This window comes from Tinamus guttatus, unplaced genomic scaffold (assembly GCF_059628265.1).
Source record: "Tinamus guttatus ecotype Peru unplaced genomic scaffold, ASM5962826v1 Tinamus_guttatus_pri_ptg000643l, whole genome shotgun sequence".
Classification (NCBI taxonomy): Eukaryota; Metazoa; Chordata; class Aves; order Tinamiformes; family Tinamidae; genus Tinamus; species Tinamus guttatus.
Window position 1 is genome coordinate 366,581 of NW_028289177.1, and position 17,987 is coordinate 384,567.

The 17,987-nt window shown below is 51.0% G+C and overlaps 1 protein-coding gene across 2 annotated transcripts; it reads left to right on the plus strand.

The window, feature by feature from the left end:
* The first annotated feature begins 192 nt into the window (after positions 1 to 192).
* On the plus strand, positions 193 to 16,452 carry SUGP1 (SURP and G-patch domain containing 1). 2 transcript variants are annotated; one of them, XM_088535763.1, is made up of 14 exons: positions 193 to 227; positions 481 to 652; positions 1,020 to 1,123; positions 1,557 to 1,784; positions 2,853 to 2,976; positions 3,590 to 3,693; positions 5,192 to 5,315; positions 8,174 to 8,592; positions 13,135 to 13,241; positions 13,658 to 13,835; positions 14,071 to 14,177; positions 15,030 to 15,175; positions 15,821 to 15,950; positions 16,309 to 16,452. In XM_088535763.1, the coding sequence occupies exons 1-14, from the start codon at positions 203 to 205 to the stop codon at positions 16,333 to 16,335; spliced, it is 1,995 nt and encodes a 664-aa protein (XP_088391889.1). In that variant the 5' UTR covers positions 193 to 202; the 3' UTR covers positions 16,336 to 16,452. The 2 variants fall into 2 exon arrangements, with proteins under 2 accessions (XP_088391889.1, XP_088391890.1); XM_088535764.1 differs by having other exon boundaries at positions 2,865 to 2,976.
* The last annotated feature ends 1,535 nt before the right edge of the window (positions 16,453 to 17,987 follow it).

A 17,987-nucleotide genomic window follows, 5' to 3' on the forward strand; every position in this document is an offset into this window, starting at 1 on the left:
GGGAGGCCGCCGGGATGAGGCGTTCAGGGAGCGGCTTCTACCCCCTTCCGCCCCCCTCCCAGCCCCTCCGTGCCCAGCGATAGAGCCAGGGAAGCGGGGGAGGTAGACGGGGAGGCTCCGGACTACAACTCCCAGGCGCCTTTGCGGCGCGGGGCTGCCGCCCCGCCCCCGCCGCGGTGCGCTGTGGGACGGGAGCTCCAAAATGGACAACCCCAGGGATGCTCCAGGTAGGGCCCCGCTCCTGGCCCGGCCCGGCCCGGCTCGGCTCGGCTCCGCTCCGCGCACCGGGGCCTTCCCCGAGGCGGCAGCTGCGCGGGGCCGGGGCTCGGGCTGGAGGCGCCCCGGGCCGTCCCCTTCCACCCCGTTCCCGGGGCCGCCCTCCCCCCGGGGAGCAGAGCCGCTCCCCCCCAGAGCAGCCCCGGGCCCGCCCCAAGGAGCCCCCCGCGCCGCCCCGCTCCTGACGCGGCCCCTCCGCTCCAGGCAGGAGCAGCCGCTGGTTCGGGGTGGCGCAGCCCAAGTCGGCCAAGAGCAGCGCGAACATCCTGCAGCAGGAGGAGCTGATCGCGCAGAAGAAGCGGGAGATCGAGGCGCGCCTGGAGCAGCAGGCGAGGCAGAGCGGCCTGCGCCTCCCGCAGCTGCCCCTGCTCGCCGAGTACGTGCGCCGGCCCGGCGGGGGCGGCCTTGGCGGGGCCCTCGCGCTCGCGGCGGCCCCGGGAGGGCTCGGGGGGATTACGGGGGGTGACGTGCCGGCCCGGCGGGGTTCGCCGCTTGAACGCGTCCCTGGGGTGTGCGGGAGCGTCGCGGCGCTCCTGATCCCGCCTCAGCGCGAGCCAGGAGCGCGTGGGGAAACGTGCTAGGCAGCAAGCCCGGCGCTTCCCTCGCAAAGCTGCCTGTGTCCTCAGCAGTAAGGGGGGAGACGAGTGAACACCGGCGTTCAGCTTGTGTCCGCCCAAAAGCAGTGCACGAGGGGCGGGGGAAGGTGTCGAATACCATCACCTGCTTTTCTTTTTCCTGTTTAGAGATGAAGGTTCTGAAAATGAAGCCTCTGTTTCCAACAAGTTTGTTAATGATGGCAGTTTCCTCCAGCAGTTTCTCAAGCTGCAGAAGGAAAAGTCAAGTACTGGTAGGTCAACTCCTGAGCACCAGGGGCCTTGTTCCCGTGGCGATACTGGCCTCGTATGAGCTGCCTCCCTGTGCATTCCCACTGGAAACTCAGCTGTGAGTTGTTATTAGCACGAGTAATTCCTAAAACAGGAATGATCCCATTTGAATTTGGATTGGAGTCTCTCTTCAAGGTGATGTGTGCTAGGGAGTTTTGCTCTTTTGCCATCAATGGGTGCTATAAAGCAAGCATCCTTTTCTAGCTTGGATTTCAACTTGGAAGAAAAAAATCACCCTAAATTTCACTTAGTTGTGCAGCTTTTACCAGTCAGTGTCTTTAACTTGCTCTTAAAATAACTGCCCATTGCAGCTGTGTTACTGCCTGTCCTTTATAACCTTCTGAGATTAAAGCAGTAAGGATGTGCAGGAATTATTTTCCCCCATTCTTTTTGAAGAACCTCCCCCAAGTTCCGCTAATAACGCGGCAAATGCTCCCGCATCGAGTGTTGGGAAGAAGCCGGTGCTGTTTGGGAGGCGCCCGGGGCAGGTCCTGAGCAGCATGCTGCAGCAGGCGAGGAGCTACTCCCACTCCAAACAGCCCCCGGTCCTTAACCGCCTCAGTGTGTTTCAGTCGCCAGATGAAGACGAGGAGGAGGATTATGAGCAGTGGCTGGAAATTAAAGGTAGGTGACGTCTCGTGCTCTGCTGTTTTTACAGGTTCAGATATCCTGGTGATGGGGTTTATGTAACTGAGGTTCTCTGAATGCGATAGGCTAGGATGCTAGAAGACTCATTTGTTTAATGATCTATTTCTTTTGTGTGCATATCTTAATCAGGTATGAAATTAGGCTGGAGATGGTAAATAAGTGATAGAAAGCCTTGTGTCCTTTCATTATATATATGTTTTTATTAAGTCTAGCTATTTCTGGTGGGAATTAATAAAATCACAATCTTGGCAAGTCTGAACATAAGTGCGAAACACACTGCAACGTGTCCTTGGGCTGCAGAGGACCAGGACAGGCTGCGGATCTTTAATGGACAGGCCCTGGGTTCAGAGCTAGCCTAGAGCAGGGCGCACGGCCCTGCTCCCGCGTGCCCTTTGCTCAGCACCTCATCCAAAACGTTTTTGTCCGGGCAGACGTCGGTTTGGTCCCCACCGCGTGTGCCGTACGGCACATCCGCAGCTGGGACCGGTGCTGCTGGGTCCTGTCTTGGCACAGGAACCAACGCGCCGTTTCTTGGAGCCTGAGCCCTGGGATCTGCTCCCAGGGAGGGCTGAGCACGGCGGCTGCAGGAGGAGGAGCTGGATGTGCAGCTGCTCCAGCTGCCTCTGGTGTGCGGATGCAGCGTGGATGGTGGCCCGGGGCCTGCGCTCCGTCATCTCTCTCGAGTAACGTCGCGATTAAAACGCAGTCCAAATTCCTGTCCTCTTGTCAGCCTGTCTTTTGCACAGAGTCTGATTGTCAGAAGCAAATTGAAGTTATTCCTAAATTTTGGTAATCCAGATCTTAGGCTTTTCTGGGTGGGGGAAAATCTAGTTAGGCAGTTTGGTTTCTAGAAGGGGAGTGTAGAGACTGGTGGTAACTGAGGAAATGTAATTTGTACAGCTGTGTAAGACTGGATCCCCCATTTCATCCTCTTTCTTCCCATCCCCGTTCTACTTTTGTCTGCCTCTGTGGTTCTTAGAAGTAATGTACCTGTTGCCTGTTTGGTGTGTGAGTTGAACCCCAGTACTGACAGCCTGCTTAAAGTTTTACCCCCAGAGGATGCGGAGACCCGCCAAGTGGTGGAAAAGCTGGCTAGGTTCGTGGCTGAAGGGGGACCTGAGTTAGAGAAGGTCGCTATGGAAGATTACAAGGATAACCCAGCTTTTTCGTAAGTGTGGCAGTAACTGTCGTCCTCCAAAGCAGCACTCTTGCCTCTTTGTAGGAGGAAAATATCACCCTTGTGCATGCAGGTCTTAGGAATGACTTTTGGTTTAATTATCCTTTAGTGGATTTCAGATCTGCTGCAAATAGTTGTCTTAACTTTGGAGAAAATGAGGCAGAAGGCAGGACTGTGATGTTGCTGAGGATACAGATCGGTTACCAGGACTAAGAATAAAACCTGGGGATCTGGCTGTGCACACAGCATCGTCCAGCACTTGGGCATAGCGGGCTGGATCTCCAGGCTGGTCCTCTCCTTGCCTTCCATCTGCTGTGTCACTGTGCACATGTGATTCTCTTATATGACGAGGAGAGACTGATACAATTTTTCCTCAGTCAAATGACATGCAACATTTGGATATGAGACCTTAGATTAGAGCTAAGTGCATTTATATGTACTAAAGTATTTGTAATTCACATTTTAAATGCATTCTGTGTAATTTATCTTCTGTTTCTTTCTAGTCTTTTGAGTAATATACATCCCAGAGTACCAGTAGTAGAGCTGTTGCTGATGTGTGTTTTCCACCCTTTTTCCTTCATTCCCCCAAACCCTCTGCCCTTAGGTTTTTACATGATAAGAACAGCAGAGAATTCCTTTACTACAGAAAGAAAGTGGCAGAGATAAGAAAAGAGAATCAAAGTCCTCAGGCATCCTCTTCTGAGAAAGGTAACTAAGCCTGGGATCTGGGGAATAGTCTATGAATTAAGAAACTACTGGTGCTTTCTTCACTCTCTCTGTTTTGGAAGCGGTGAGGAAGATATTTGGCTGACAGTCTATTACCTGTAAATAAAATTTCAGAGAGTCGCAGATGGAAGGAGATAGTGATACTACAGCATCGAACTCTGGTGCCAAAGTGATGATTTTTCATACCTGCAGGGTACTATGTCATACTTCTGGCAGGCTCATGAAAGTTTTCCTGGTTTGCTCCAGAATACTTAAAGTGAACCAAAAGGAAAATAATTCTGCCTTGTTTATGTCCTGGAAAATACGTTTCTGCCCTGAAAATACATTGAGTAAAAGTGCTTTTTCTTGATATTCTAATTTGATTTGTTATCAATGAAAACCGTTCTGCTGTTTTCTCTATCTGAAGCTTTTATCTTCTGTTTGGGCCTGTTTTGAGCCCTGTTTTGCACAGTCCTTGCAAACTGGGGCTGTGGTTTCAGGCAGAGAAACAGCAGAAGTGGCTGGTTTGCCAGCAGGTAGGTGTTGTGGGTGCAGACCCTGGTTAACTGTGCCCTGCTGTGACAGAAGGTCCAGCCTCTGCTATAGTCCTGTTGTGTGGCCCTAGCAAAGGACTTGTCCTCTCCCTTTTCTGTGGAAAGAAGCATTAATGCAATTATGGATCATGCTGATGAGTTAACAGCTCAAACAACTCATGATTCAGTAGACTGTAGGCTGGAAGAGTTTGTTACCAATATCAACTAACTGACAACAGCTGGGAAGCTAAGCACTATTATCCATGCTTTACAGGTGTGGAATTTTGAAGCAAGCAAAGGTTAGGACTTGTCCATGGCTTAAAACCATGGCTTCTGCCTCCTGCTCCTGTGCCAGGACACTGGAGTACTGGGACGGTGCAGGCAGCAAGTGTCCTGTGAGGCTGTCTGGTCAAATAATATGTTTTCCCAGCTCCTTATAAGCATCAAATATGCTTGAAAATGTAATGATCTGAGCCTTCTCTGTGCCTTTGGACTAAGGCTGCAGCAACCACCTCTTCCAGGTGAGGATTGGGGCTGTTCCGTGGAGAGTCTGTCCTGCCCATTGCTGAAAGGGATGGCAGTAGGTGCACGTGGGGTTACTGTGTGTACGAGTTTGCCACTTTTTCCGTCCTTCCCATTTTTGCCTCTGTTAACTTCAGCAGCAGATGCTTTAAACTAGAGGTCACTGAGAGTGCTGAGGTGTAACACTATGGAAAGGAGCCTCACACGAGGAAGAAACAGGCTTCCTCTGCAGAGAGAGATGTGGAGAGAGAGAACTGATTACAAAGTTGTACACTTTATGCAATATCATGTTCTTATGATTATAAGCGCTTTGACTGTTTATGTCTGATGTTTCTAAGAAATAAACTCGACCTTTTGCCCTTATTCTGCTCTTGGGGTTCTTAGAACAGATAGGCTATGACTGTTGCTTGTGTGAGTTGGGCCCAGTACTGACAGCCTGCTTAAAGTTTCACCCCCAGAGGATGAAGAGACAAAGAACTTTGCTGAGAAACTGGCCAGGTTCATAGCAGACGGGGGTCCTGAGGTGGAAGCTATTGCCTTGCAGAACAACCGAGAGAACCATGCTTTCAGGTGAGGAAGGACCTGCAGCTGGGCGGCCTGGGGGGGAGGAGGGTGGGCAGGGAGCTTAGCTGGGCCTTCTATTTAAAGAAAATAATATGCAAACTTGTAAACCTGAAGTGATCTTGCAATTCCAAGCTGCTTGTGAAATAGCTTTGCAAGCATTAATTAAGCCTCGCAGTTTGAACCAAGGTGCCAGGAGAGGAAGCGCTTTACCCAGAGCCACAAAGAAAATCGGTGTCAAAGCTAGGGAGAGAACACAGAGATGTGCAGTTAACCTGCTGCACTAGCTCGTGAGCGTATGCGGTGTGTCTTTGAAGCTGGGTTCTTTTGGATTATGTTCCTCACTTGTCCAACTCTCCCTGTTGTTACTTTGAAATTTCATCTGCCTGTCTTGATGTCCCTCTCTTACAACTGTTTCTGTGGTACATTTTTATGCTGCTTGTCACATAAAAGGTTCCTCCGTGATCGTGTTACCCTTTCTTGATCATCCTGCTACAGGCCTTTTTTCTTTATAAAGAATGAATACATACGTATTTAAACTTCTACTAGAAAGCATTAAACTGGAGGTCTGTCCTGCAATCAGCCGATTATCGGGTTACCTTTGCTTTACTTCTTCTGCTTCTTTTAATCTGCTTTTTGTCTATTTATTTTTGATGTCTTAAGCCCAAGTCCTGCCGGGAAGTCTGGATGAGCTCAGAACAGGTTCAGGGGCTCTTTCCCATTTATCTGTTTTGCACCCAAATATGTTGCTCATTCTTCATAGCAGATGGTTTGTGCCAGGAACGCCGCTTTGCGAGGCGGGAGGGCTGCCGTTCTGTTTGCTCTCTAGTGCAAGATGCTCCTCTTGGCTAGCTGAGCCCACAGCATCGCGGAAGGATGCAGGTTTTAAACAGGCTGTGTGCTGTTCCACCTCCAACAACGGTTTTCCCTAAGATGATTTTACACTTTCCCTCTTCCCTCGCCTCCTCTCTGTTACAGAGTATCATTGTAACCTTTGTGCTGTTCCCTGCAGCTGCTGTTTGCTGTGGGCCCCCAGCCACCGCTCGTTCTCACTGCTGCTCTCTGATTAATTCCCCAGGTTGCTCTTCAGCAGCATCTTCACTAATGTGCAGGTAGCGCCTGTAGCCTTAGGCCCCCCTTTGGAAAAATCTTTCTCAGCCTGTCGGAGGCGAATTGTTCTCTGCAGTGCCTGCTGGCAGCTGTTCAATGGCTCCCTTTGCTCTCGTGCATGCTTCATTTTCCTGCCCTTACAAACAATTTGGTGCCTTCCCTGAGAGGGAAGTGAGACTCACTTAAAGCTCACTTAAAGCAAGCTTTATTTTGTTGCCGAAATGTTGGCATTTTATTGGCTTCCTTCTAGCCCTCTGGGTTAGTGTCCTTGTGTTGTGGATAGTATTAGAGGTGCTGATATTTGAGCTGCTTCATTCAGAGCATTTCTGAGAATGCACGAGTGAGAGAATGCAGACCCACAGCACGGGTGGTCCCCCTTGAGCACCTCAAGGAAACACCATCTCCTGTGCTTGGCTTTCCTGACGCTTCCCTGGGGAGTGTCCGGTGCAGCCCTGTGCTCAGCCCTGGAGCGGTTCACGTTTGTGTTGTGTGGGATCAGAGCAAGAGATCCAACAGACAAGAGGACTTTTCTGCGCGCTCAGGAGCGTGTCTGCTCCCACAGAAGAGATTGGGTCGAGCATTAAACTGCTCTTCTCGAAATGGGAGTTTGTAGAGAGGCTGTGAAGAGACAAAGTTTCTCCTTATTTAAATTTGGGGAGAAGACCCTCCCAGATACACTCATGTTTGTTACAAATGTGTTATTTTATGTAGCTTCTGGACTGGGGCATGTTCATGCTCTCAGTACAGAGGCTAAGTAATTTTATTGCAACTAAAGGATCAGAAATGCTCATTTCTGGAAGGGGCAGTGACTGGGGCAGTGTTTGTTCGGAGGCAGCAGGAGGGAGTCACAGAATCCCAGAAGGGCTGAGGTTGGCAGGGACCTCTAGAGATCATCTAGTCCAACCCTGCTCCAGGAGGGACACCCAGAGCAGGGGCACAGGGTCCATCCAGGTGGGTTTGGAAGATCTCCAGGGAAGGAGCCTCCTCAGCCCCTGGGCAGCCTGTGCCAGGGCTCTCTTCTCAGACACATTGGCTGCACACTTTGCAGGCTGGGCTAGAAGCAGAAGGATGGAGCAAGGATTAGGTGCCCCTCTATTGAATCCAGAGGAAATTTGTAAGGTGAAAAGGAGATCTTGCCTTGCAGGCTTCCGGACTTTTTCTTTTACAACTTTGACTTTCGTCAAGGTGTGCAGGAGCCCTCTGAACGTTTCTCCCTTTGCTTTGCTCCTGAAATGCTCCGCTCCATGGCAAAGCTATCCAGGCTGCTAGTGCCTCTGCCTCTAGGCCGAGGGGAGGCCGGGAGCAGCTTCTTGGAGCAGTTTTTTGGCATTTCCTTTGGTAAGACCTGAGGTAGGGACTTGTTTTCTTTCATCTGTTAACTGGAACCCAGTGTGTTGTGGAGCTCTTGCAGCCTTCCCAAAGCTCTTCTGGAAAACACGTGTATCCTATGCATTTCTATGGATGTAACCTGATCCTTTTCAGTAACGTGTGTTTATTTGGTACCATAAATAGTTGTGGCTCACTCGTGAATGGGAAATGCGCTTCCTGATCCTAGAGGCCTGTAGTGTGCCTTGCACGAGGAGCCAGGGCCCTGCACTGCACGGACATGTACACAGGATGGTGCTGGAGAGTAAGGAAGCGTGTGGGAAGGCTGGATATACAAGCACAGATTGTAGGAAAGGGAAGCCCTGACCAATTTGTGGTACAGGTCAACCCCTGGATGTGACTTGCATACAGAACCTTTTTCTTTTTATTAGGTTTTTATATGAGCCAAACAGCAAAGGCCACAAGTATTACCGACAGAAACTGGAGGAATTCCGTAAGGCCAAAGCCGGCTCCGTGTGTGCCCCCTTGCACCTAGAACCGAGTCTCAAAAGGAAGAACATTCCAGAGGCGTCACCTTCACCATCATGCTTAGTGTCCTTGCCCCCATCCTTGCCCTCACCTTTGCCGTCACCACTGTCATCTTCGACTCCATCTGATCAGACAGCTACAACCACCCCTACTACAACAGCCGCAACAACAGCAACAACAACAGCTACAGCCACTGCAACAGCCACTGCCGCAGGCACTACTAAAAAGAAGAGGAAGAGCCGGTGGGGGCCGGAGGAGGACAAGGTGGAGCTGCCTCTCCCGCAGCTTGTGCAGCAGCTGGATTCTCCGTCCCCGCTGTCAGGTTGGTGGGTCTCTGTGTTGCCTTGTTGCTCTCTCTCTTGGGGAGTGTGTTCTGCCTTGGCCCAGCTGGCTGTGCTAACAGGAAACCCAACCTATCTCCTCATCTCCTCTGTCACCAGTCCCCTGCCTTTAAGCCTGGTCTAGCAGCTGAGTCTCCGTGGGTGGAAACCCCAATAAACCACTTTATCTTGCTGACACCAGGGACTGGGTCTTATCGTTCTGCAGCTATCTCTGAAAACCTGCTGGACTGTAGCTCATTCCAGCCTCAGCCCGTGTGCTAGTTAGGGCTGTCTCACCTCAGAGAGAGAGATTGTCAGAAAACAAATATCAAAGGCTGACTGTGCCTATTCCCAATGACAGATTAAAATCCCTGAGCAGTGTTTCTGTTTTATTTTTACTGAGCAGAAGGCTAAATAGGCATAGCTGTCTCCCCAGCTGCTGGGGGACACAAGTCTAACTTCAGTTCAAACTTGCACCCATTTCAGTTCATTTGATTCTTGTCAGGGTTCACGGTGCTCGCCAGCAGTGAGGCTGGTGCCCCTGTTGCTCCACCTGCCAAGGTGACCCATGGGACGCAGCTCAGGTTGAGCAGTAGAAGATAATTCTGCTGTTCTAGGTATTTCTGTTTGAGGCTGAGCTCTTGTGGCCCATCAGTGCGTGTGCAGATGGGTAATTAGACACACAGAGATGCGTGTCTTGGGTGACTCAGTTTTCGTAACAGGTAAGTGCAGACATTTCAGAGGGCATATTTGATTCCTTTGCCCAATTAGTGTGGTATGGGGAAAGGATGTGAAAGGGAGAAAGAAAAGGCACAAGATAAGGTCGTTGGTGTTGGCAAACGGAGAGAATTAATGGCATGAGGCTGGAGTCGCAGGAATCTCAGTAAGGACTTCTTTCAAAAAGCAATTGCAGACAGATGAAGTGGGGCGAATAATGTAAAGGAAGATATAGTTTTCTGAGCTGCAGAGTGAGAACACGGATAATTCTCAGCATGTAGTCAGCCTGTAGGATTCCTTGCTCCAAGGTGGTGGGTTTTTAGCTCTGGGTTTTGGAGGAGATAGTTGCTCAAATATCCAAGCTTAACAAAGATGTTGATAAGGTGTAGGGTTGTCTGTGTGTGTTGTGGTGTCTGGTTGCTGCAGAGGGCAGGAGGGAAGGACTCTGCCTCTTCGTGCAGCACTTCAGATGGAGATGAAGGGAAGTTTGTGTGCAGTTTTGAAGCTCTATTTACTGACTGCAGCCCCATGGAGAAGTCTTCTCCATCCATCCCACTTGTATGTACAAGATGATGCCAAACTGGAGACCCCATTTGTTTGACCCTGACCTGCTGCTTCTAGTAAATCAGAAATCAGATGCAAACATCTCCCTCATTTTGTGCATCTCGAGTTTTAATCGTTTTCTTTCCTCCTTGCAGCCAATAATGAAGCTTAAATGCTGGGGCTGGGCAGGCAGTGGCAGAACACGTGTAGAGTTTCTTCTCGATGCCTCCTGCTGCAGTGGGCGTTGCGCGGCTCTCCCTGTGCCCACTGCAGCGGGTGTCCTGCTGGAGTCCCTGGCTCTTCCTTTTGGCCTCCACTGATTAGACAGGGTCATGCTAGCTGTGCTCAGGGCTTCGTGTCAGGTAGAAGAGGAGGACAGCAAACAATTTCCCAGGGGTATCAAATCAGTCATTAATGCGCTGTTAATACTCTGCGGGGAGAACGTTTCTTTTATTGGTTCAGATCAACTAATCCCTTTCTAGAATTAACATCTTTAACCTGACAGGTAAACAGCATACCAAATTACACTGCTGGTCCTGTGGAAGGTTAGAGCTGCACGCCGTGCTTTCCTTCCTAAATATCCAAATCTCAGCTCTGTGTTGCTGTTGGTTGTTTTGGATTTAGTGAAGGACTGTTCTCCTCTTCTTTTTTTTTTTTTTTTCTTTTTTTTTTCTTTTTTTTGTGTCTATCCATAGTAAGAAATGAGTATCATAGAAAGGAGAAAGTGCAGCCCTTTGGACATGAACAGGGATACTGTGATTCGTGAGTTCTGGGGACTAATGGAAAACCAAGAGAAATCGTTGAAATATTCGGAAACCTAATACTGAGTTGGACTGGGTCTGATTTGCTCTGACTGAATATGATCTTCCGACCATAAAGAAAAGGAAAAAAAAAAAAAACCCGCTCTTCTGTACTGTAATTTCTCTTGCTGTCCTCAAAGGACATTCACTCCTGTTATAAGGAGCTTCTCTTTGGGAATGTGGGTAAAGGATAAACCTTCAGATAGTCGTTTGCCAATGCTGCAGATAGACTGCACCATTAACCCTGTAAGCAATCTGATGTCGTTCAAGAAAAAATAGATATTGCAAAACAACAGCTTTTTTCCCCAAGCTGGCTGAACAGGCGGCTGAGAAACAAGTCTCATCCTTTGCCTAGTGTTTGCCTGCTGCTACCCTGTTGTAATGAACTTAAATCTTATCCATTTTTATGTAAATACCTTGACTAGCCTTGTTTGTAAATAGCCTTTTGGAAGTTCAGATGTGGCTCGGGGTGGAGCTTTGCTCTTTCCGTCGGCTGTTCCTGGCCGTGTTATCCGTTTGGCCGAGGCTGCCCCGTATCCCCGGAGCTTCCTCTCCCCGGGGCTGCTCCAGCCCCGCCGTGACGCCTGCAGGGCCCGTTCCAGGGAGCCGAGCCCCGCGCAGCTCCGTGCAGTGGGCTGTGTTTTGTGGGCTGGAGAGGATGCTGCCGCATCCTTCCCGTCCTCCTTTAGGTTGCTCTATCTGCTGGCAAGGCACCAGGCAGCGGGGCCTCCCGAGCCGTGCCTGGCTCGTCGCCGGAGCGTTTATGCAATTCCGAGCGAGGCCGGAGCTGCTGCCCTCTGCGAAGGGCAGCGCCTTCCCGGCGCTCCAGGAAAGCTCTCTGTGCCCGAGGAAGGAGGAGCGGCTGCGCTGGGGACCCTGCTGCGCTGCTTGGGGTGGGATTTGCTGCCAGGTTTACATGGACTAGCTCTAGCATATTCCTTAAAACTGGCTCCGCATCTCCCTTCTCTCTGTGGGGCAGAAATGAGGCTTTTTCCCAATAACGGATAGATGAATCTTTCTGCTTGCCGTCCCTCCTAGGGAGCCGAGCGCGCGTGTCCCGGCGCCGGGCCCGTTGTAGCCACGCTCCCCTCCGAGGCCTTTCGCGGCGCCGCCGGGCGCTCCGTGGTGTCCTCGGGATGCCGGCGCTTTTGGGAATGCTGCTCTCCAAGCACAACATCATGCCCAAAAGCAGGCTGGAAAGGAGGAGAGGGGAGTGCTCGGATGGGCCAGAGGGAGAGGACAACCCCGGGGCACCATTAGCATGCTGTGCAGGCGTTCTGTATCGTGAATAGTAATCCTGTTATTACTGGGCTTCGGAATTAATAGAGGATGAATAATTAATGAAGCAGCATTTAGCTGTAGTCTGGACTTACATTAAAACAGAGGCTTTTACAGTCATTAGGAAGAAATCCCTGTCTTTGTATTGAAAAATGCAGCGCACTTTCAAGTGCATGTGTGTCTTAATGCCTTAAATATTGAACTGTTGGGATGCTAATGCTGAGGTGCCGTAGAGGGAACCTGGCATCCCGCTAGGTGTGTATGAAGTGGGTTTGCAAGGCATTCTTCATCGCACATCTCTATTTGTAGCTCCAGCAAGGTTTCCGTTACTTTTTTTTCCACAAAGTACCAATTAAAAATGGGCAGTTTTCGGTTTTTAACATTGACCCTGGAAGGTAAAGTGCCATCATTTCAAACCAGCAGGTTCCCTGCCCAGATAATCTTAATATCTAATTTCAGGCCTTATCTGATAGAGCAGCAAAATCCTTCCAAAGAAGGAGCTTCCAAGTGGGTCCCTGTAGCAAATGGAAGATGCATGAGGGGATTCTCAAGCTGAGACTTAAAACTCTCCTGCTTTTAAAGCGGGGGCCAACATCCCTGGCAATGTTGTTCTTGAGCCTGTAGACTAGAAATTAAAATCTCCTTGGGGAATGGTAACTTCCAAAGAAGCATAATGTGCATGTCTTTAATGTGGTCATTTGCTTTTCATTTTGAATGAAGTTGCTGTTTATGTAGTAATGGGCATATGCTTACGTGCAGAGCTTGGGCAATGTGCTGGCAGGCCTGGATCAGCTCCTCACTCAATTCTGAATAATTAAGTGTCGCTCTTTGCAATGGCTGGGGTCTGTAAGGAGCCTCCCGAGGACAACTAAGATGAGAGCAGAAATGATTTTTAAAGCACGGGTGGTGCAGCCTGACCTCGAAGGACACGGAACACGGGCTGCGAGTCCACCAACAGCACGAGCAGAACCTTGGGCCACACTGAGGGCTCATCGGAGCTCACTGGCAGGGGCAGGGAGCCCTGGTGGTCTTCCCGCCTCTGGGATTCCCTGGATTCTACCAGGTTGCTATTTTGCAGTTAAGTGACTAAATGCTGGAGCTATGAAAGGAGCGGGAAGCTTCATGGGGGGATCTTGCCATGCGGGGTCTGTGGTGTCAACAGCTGCCTCGGGTGTTTGAAAATCTTTTAACCTGTGCTTGTTTCAGTTCAGGACCTCAAGGGTCTCGGCTATGAGAAAGGGAAGCCGGTTGGTCTAGTGGGTGTGACGGAGCTCTCCGACGCCCAGAAGAAGCAGCTGAAGGAGCAGCAGGAGGTAAAAGTCCTTGAGGGATTTCCGAGTTCGTTTGCAGTGCGGCATGGCTGAATTAGGTGGGAAAACAGAGGTGGAGATAGGAAAGACGTTTTCCCAATGGCCCCACAAATAAATCTCTAGGATTTGTGCTGAATGCCTAAGAATCGTGTGATGCTGCAGTCAGCAGAAATATCTTGCAGGGCTTTGGGGGATGTGCATTAACCCAGGCAGTTGCTGTCCGACCAAACTATAACCTAGAATCTAGAAATTGTGTCTGCAGCTGCTTGCGTGCCGCTTTAGAAGCGGGGAGGAGGTGGGTGGGCACGCGCAGGCCTTGGTGCAAAGAGCAGAACTGGGGGTTCTGCTGAGGTGTGGGGAGCTCTGCTGCCCATGGACTGGCTGCCTCACCCCGTGGGCTGCTGCTCCTCTCCCCTTAGATGCAGCAGATGTACGACATGATCATGAAACACAAGCGAGCCATGCAGGAGATGCAGATGATGTGGGAGAAGGCGATTCAGCAGCACCAGCACGACTACGACAGCGACGAGGAGGTGGACAGCGAGCTGGGCACGTGGGAGCACCAGCTGCGCCGCATGGAGATGGACAAGACACGAGGTGTGTGGAGGGCACCGGGCACCTGCCCTTGTGCAAAGGCCTCCAGGGAGGCACCCGAGATCCCGCCGGCACCGCGGGAGCTACGGGGTCTCCTTTGCCTTGGTCCGTGCCTTGGTTTCCTGGCTTATAAAGATCCATTCGTTCCCGTGAGGCCTTACCCCTCGCAGAGCTCGCGAAGTTTCACCTTGAAGAACGTTGCAGTATTGCTGTTTTCTCTGCTCCGTGTCTTGTGCAGAGTGGGCTGAGCAGCTGACCCAGATGGGCAGAGGGAAACATTTCATCGGAGACTTTCTTCCCCCTGATGAGCTGGAGAAATTCATGGAGACGTTCAAGGCATTAAAGGTGAAATAGCAGCGATTTCTTAGGGCGCAGTGGCAACGCTTCAGACTGGCCCAGTAGCAACGAGGGAAGGACCTCGCGCATCTTCAGCCCTTCCACAGTAGTCAGTCGCCCTGGAGCTTTGAGGACTGCTGGATGCCCTGACAGTGGGAGCTGTTACCTCTCCTGTGGGAAGGAAAGGGTTATTTTTCTGCTCTTTGCAGAGAAACAGCTGTAGCAAATTAGAGAACAGACTATTGGGACAGGATTTGGGGGGCTTAGTCCGCCAGGTTTGTCTATAATTTTAGCTATCTGCCACGTGTCTGCTGTTGTGGTTTAGGATAAGTGGTTGTTACTGCCAAGCAAGGAAAATTTGGATTTTTATGCAGACAATTGCAGTAAAGTATAAAGCCTACAAAAAGCTTATGCAAAGCTCTTCATACCTGCCAACTCTTCCTAAACAGTAGAATTTCTTGATGCTGGCATCCCTGGTGATGTTTTCCTGTAACCAGCATGGGGTCCGGGGTTCCCTGGAGATCCTTGTTTAAATAAGAGCTGTATCTGAAGCTTGAGCAACTTCAAATTCAGGAGCTGAATATTTCTCGGCTTAATCTCATGGCAGCATTCCCTGCTTCTTGCAGGTTTTGTTGTGAGGCTTGTGTGGCTGTGCAGTGCTGTATCACTTACCTGTTTTCTTCTCTATGGTTCTGCAGAAGGAATCCTGAGAAATCCTGCTAGTTACTAACTCTGTGGCAGAACCATGCAGGCACCTCCAGTAGCTGAAGTTGTTTGTTTGTTTCCCCTTCTCTGACCCACAGAGATCCACGGGTATGTTTGTATACCACTTAACCAGCAGTACCTTTTGTCTCTGTGCAGGAGGGCCGTGAGCCGGATTATTCCGAATATAAAGAATTCAAACTGACCATAGAAAACATAGGTTATCAAATGCTGATGAAGATGGGCTGGAAGGAAGGCGAGGGACTTGGCTCGGATGGACAGGGGATTAAAAATCCAGTCAGCAAGTAAGCAGAGTTCTTCCACTATTGATCTTTTCCTTTCCTCTTACGCCAAGAATTGATGCTCTTTGGAAAGAACTGCAATGAATGTGACTGCAATTCATCACTTGAGCAGAATGTAGAATCTTTTCAGCAAAGGAGAAAAATCGTTTTCTTTTTTTTGCTTGTTTGTTCCCTCCACCTACTCCCCAAAAGCACCAGGTTTGTTCCTTTCCCCCAGTCTGAGCCGAGAGCACGGGTTCTGCTCCCAGTTTTCCTGGTGTGCCTCCTGCTCCGAGGGAAGGCCTGGGAGGAGGCAGGTTCTGGAGCGTGCTGTGCGCTCCCGATGGAGCGGACAGTGACACGGATCGGCACGGCTGGGTGCCGGGGCAGCCCGCGGCTCAGAGCAGGGCTCCTGTCCCCAGCTACAAGGTTAAGCCAATACGTGTTGGCATTGCTATTCCATCTGGCCGTAGCTGGTGTCCCTCGTTTGGAATGGGAAGGTGGAAAGGTGGCACCTGCAATAACCGCTCGCTCCTGACGTGACGCTGGTCCCCAGGTCCTGGTTGTTGTTCTGCGCTCCCGGTGCAGGAGGCAGCAGGTGTTTCTGCCCGGGGGGCACTGAGCCCTCACGTCTTTGCTGAGGTGACTTTATTCCTGCTTTTCAAACAGGGGAACCACCGCCGTGGATGGGGCTGGCTTTGGCATTGATCGGCCGGCCGAGCTCACCAAGGAGGATGATGAGTACGAGGCGTTCCGCAAGAGGATGATGCTGGCCTACCGCTTCCGACCGAATCCGCTGGTACGGGGATCCCTAAGCCAGGCAAAATCCCCCGGCACCCCGTGCATGCCTCAAGGGTGGGAGTGTTTGCAGTACTTGGCCGTCTTGAATTCTCTTTTCGTATCAAATGCCCTTGAATCCTAGCATGGTTTATCCTTTTCTGGTTGCAAAAGGATTGTGAGTTTGTGATAGCCTGTGTTATATTCAGTATGCCAACAGGCCTAGAAAGCTACATTTGCAATTTTGGGTGGGAAATCTCAGGTTTCACTGTCAAAATGTTGCACTTGGTAGTGCTCTCAGATAGTTATTACACTGAAATGCTCGTTCTTCTGTGAAGATAGCAATGTTGATTAATTTTCTCTTGTTATTTCCCCCACAGAACAATCCACGACGACCTTACTACTGACAGAGCTTTTGGGGCAGCATATTTCCAAAACAAGTGTAATTTTACTGTGAAATGTTATGAAATTGCATTATTATTCCCTTATTTACTAATACTGTAAAACTCACTGAGGTCACAGTACCATCTTTCACCCAGAAGAGAGGCCTGGAGCCCGCTCGCCGCACACCCAAGTGTCACGACAGCCCTGCTGCAACAGGGCCTGGATGGTGCCGAGGGGAGAGGAAGGGTAGCACCAAACATACCCGCAGGGATAGTTCAGGGACTCCATTTCTAGCTCAGTGCCATGCTACTTATCAAGGAACACGTATGGGGCAGATCATCTGTTAGGCACGGGGCTTGAGCTGCCCCATCTTTGGTTTTATTGCAAATACAACAAGGGCCTGTCCCCAGCCTGCCTGTGGGGGCTGCTGTTTATCTTTACTCCCTGAAGAGCTGGGTTCTGAGGCTGCCGTGAAGGCAGAGGTCTCCCGTGTGGCCTTGGACACCCGTTCCTGGTTGTCCTGGGTGCAGCGGGGCCGAGCGGGGAGCTGGGCTGCCAGGACCCAGGGGCAGGGGAAGCTCCTTCGGGTTCAGCCTCTTGCGTCCTCGAACACTAAGTTCACCCACAGCGTCCCGGCACCTTGAGAGACTTGCTGACGCTTCCCAGGGCCGTGGGTGGTGAGGAGCCAAGCCTTCGCACACCGGTTAGCCGAGGCAATGCGGACTATGTTGTATTAAACACCTCAGCAACTCTACGTCTTCTTCGTCCACTCTGTAAATAAAACTCTTTTTTTTTTTTTTTTTTTTTTTTTTAAATCACTGAATCATTGGAAAAGTGGTCTTGCCATAGGATTTTGGAGGCCAGAAGAAGACTGCTCTGGTTCTCTGTCCTTACCATTGTCTTGGAGAAAGAGTATTTTTCTCTTGTGTGTGTGTTGTTTTTTACAGGTGTGTTTCCTCCGTCCATGTCCCAAAATCCTGCTCCTTGACATGCGTTTCTCTTTTGTGAACTTTTCTTAACCACATAGAGTGAATGGCTTGGCTTTCAATAAAGATTCCAAACTGTAAGTTCAGGAGGGGTCATTTTGAGAAGAGCAGAGTGCAGAGGTGAAGCCTGGCCGCGTTGGGCAGTGCAGGCACCAGAACGGGGCAACGCTGCAGCCCAGGGCTCCTCGGGAGCCGTCTCTGCAGCGCGGGATCCTGCTGCTCCCTCTGTGCTTTGCTGTGCTCTCTTTTCCTGGGATCTTGCTCTCCCACCTCTCTTCATCCAACCCTCTTCCTCTCCTTCATCCTCTACAAAGCGTCTCTGCTGCCTTTGGAAGCCGTATCCCGCTGGCTGCTGCAGTGTGCCCCGAACGTCACCGCATTTGGCCTATTTTGGATCAAAGAGTAGATCCCAGGTTCCCGGCGGGAGCGCGGCCGGCTGCACGGCCGGGAGGGCGATGGAGCACGAGCAGCCCTGACCCCCGCAGCGGCCGGGACGCGGCGGGACCTGGAGCGGCCGCAGCTGCTTCCCCGCGGGCAGGGTCGGTAACGGCCCCGTTGTGCCCCGTCCCGGCTCCTGCCGAGGCCAAGGGGCCTCCCGCGTGGACCAGCCGCGCCGGGGCCCCGGGCAAAGGGCAGGGCGGCCGCTGCCGCCGCGGACTCTGGATCCGCAGGGCAGGGAGCGGCGGGAA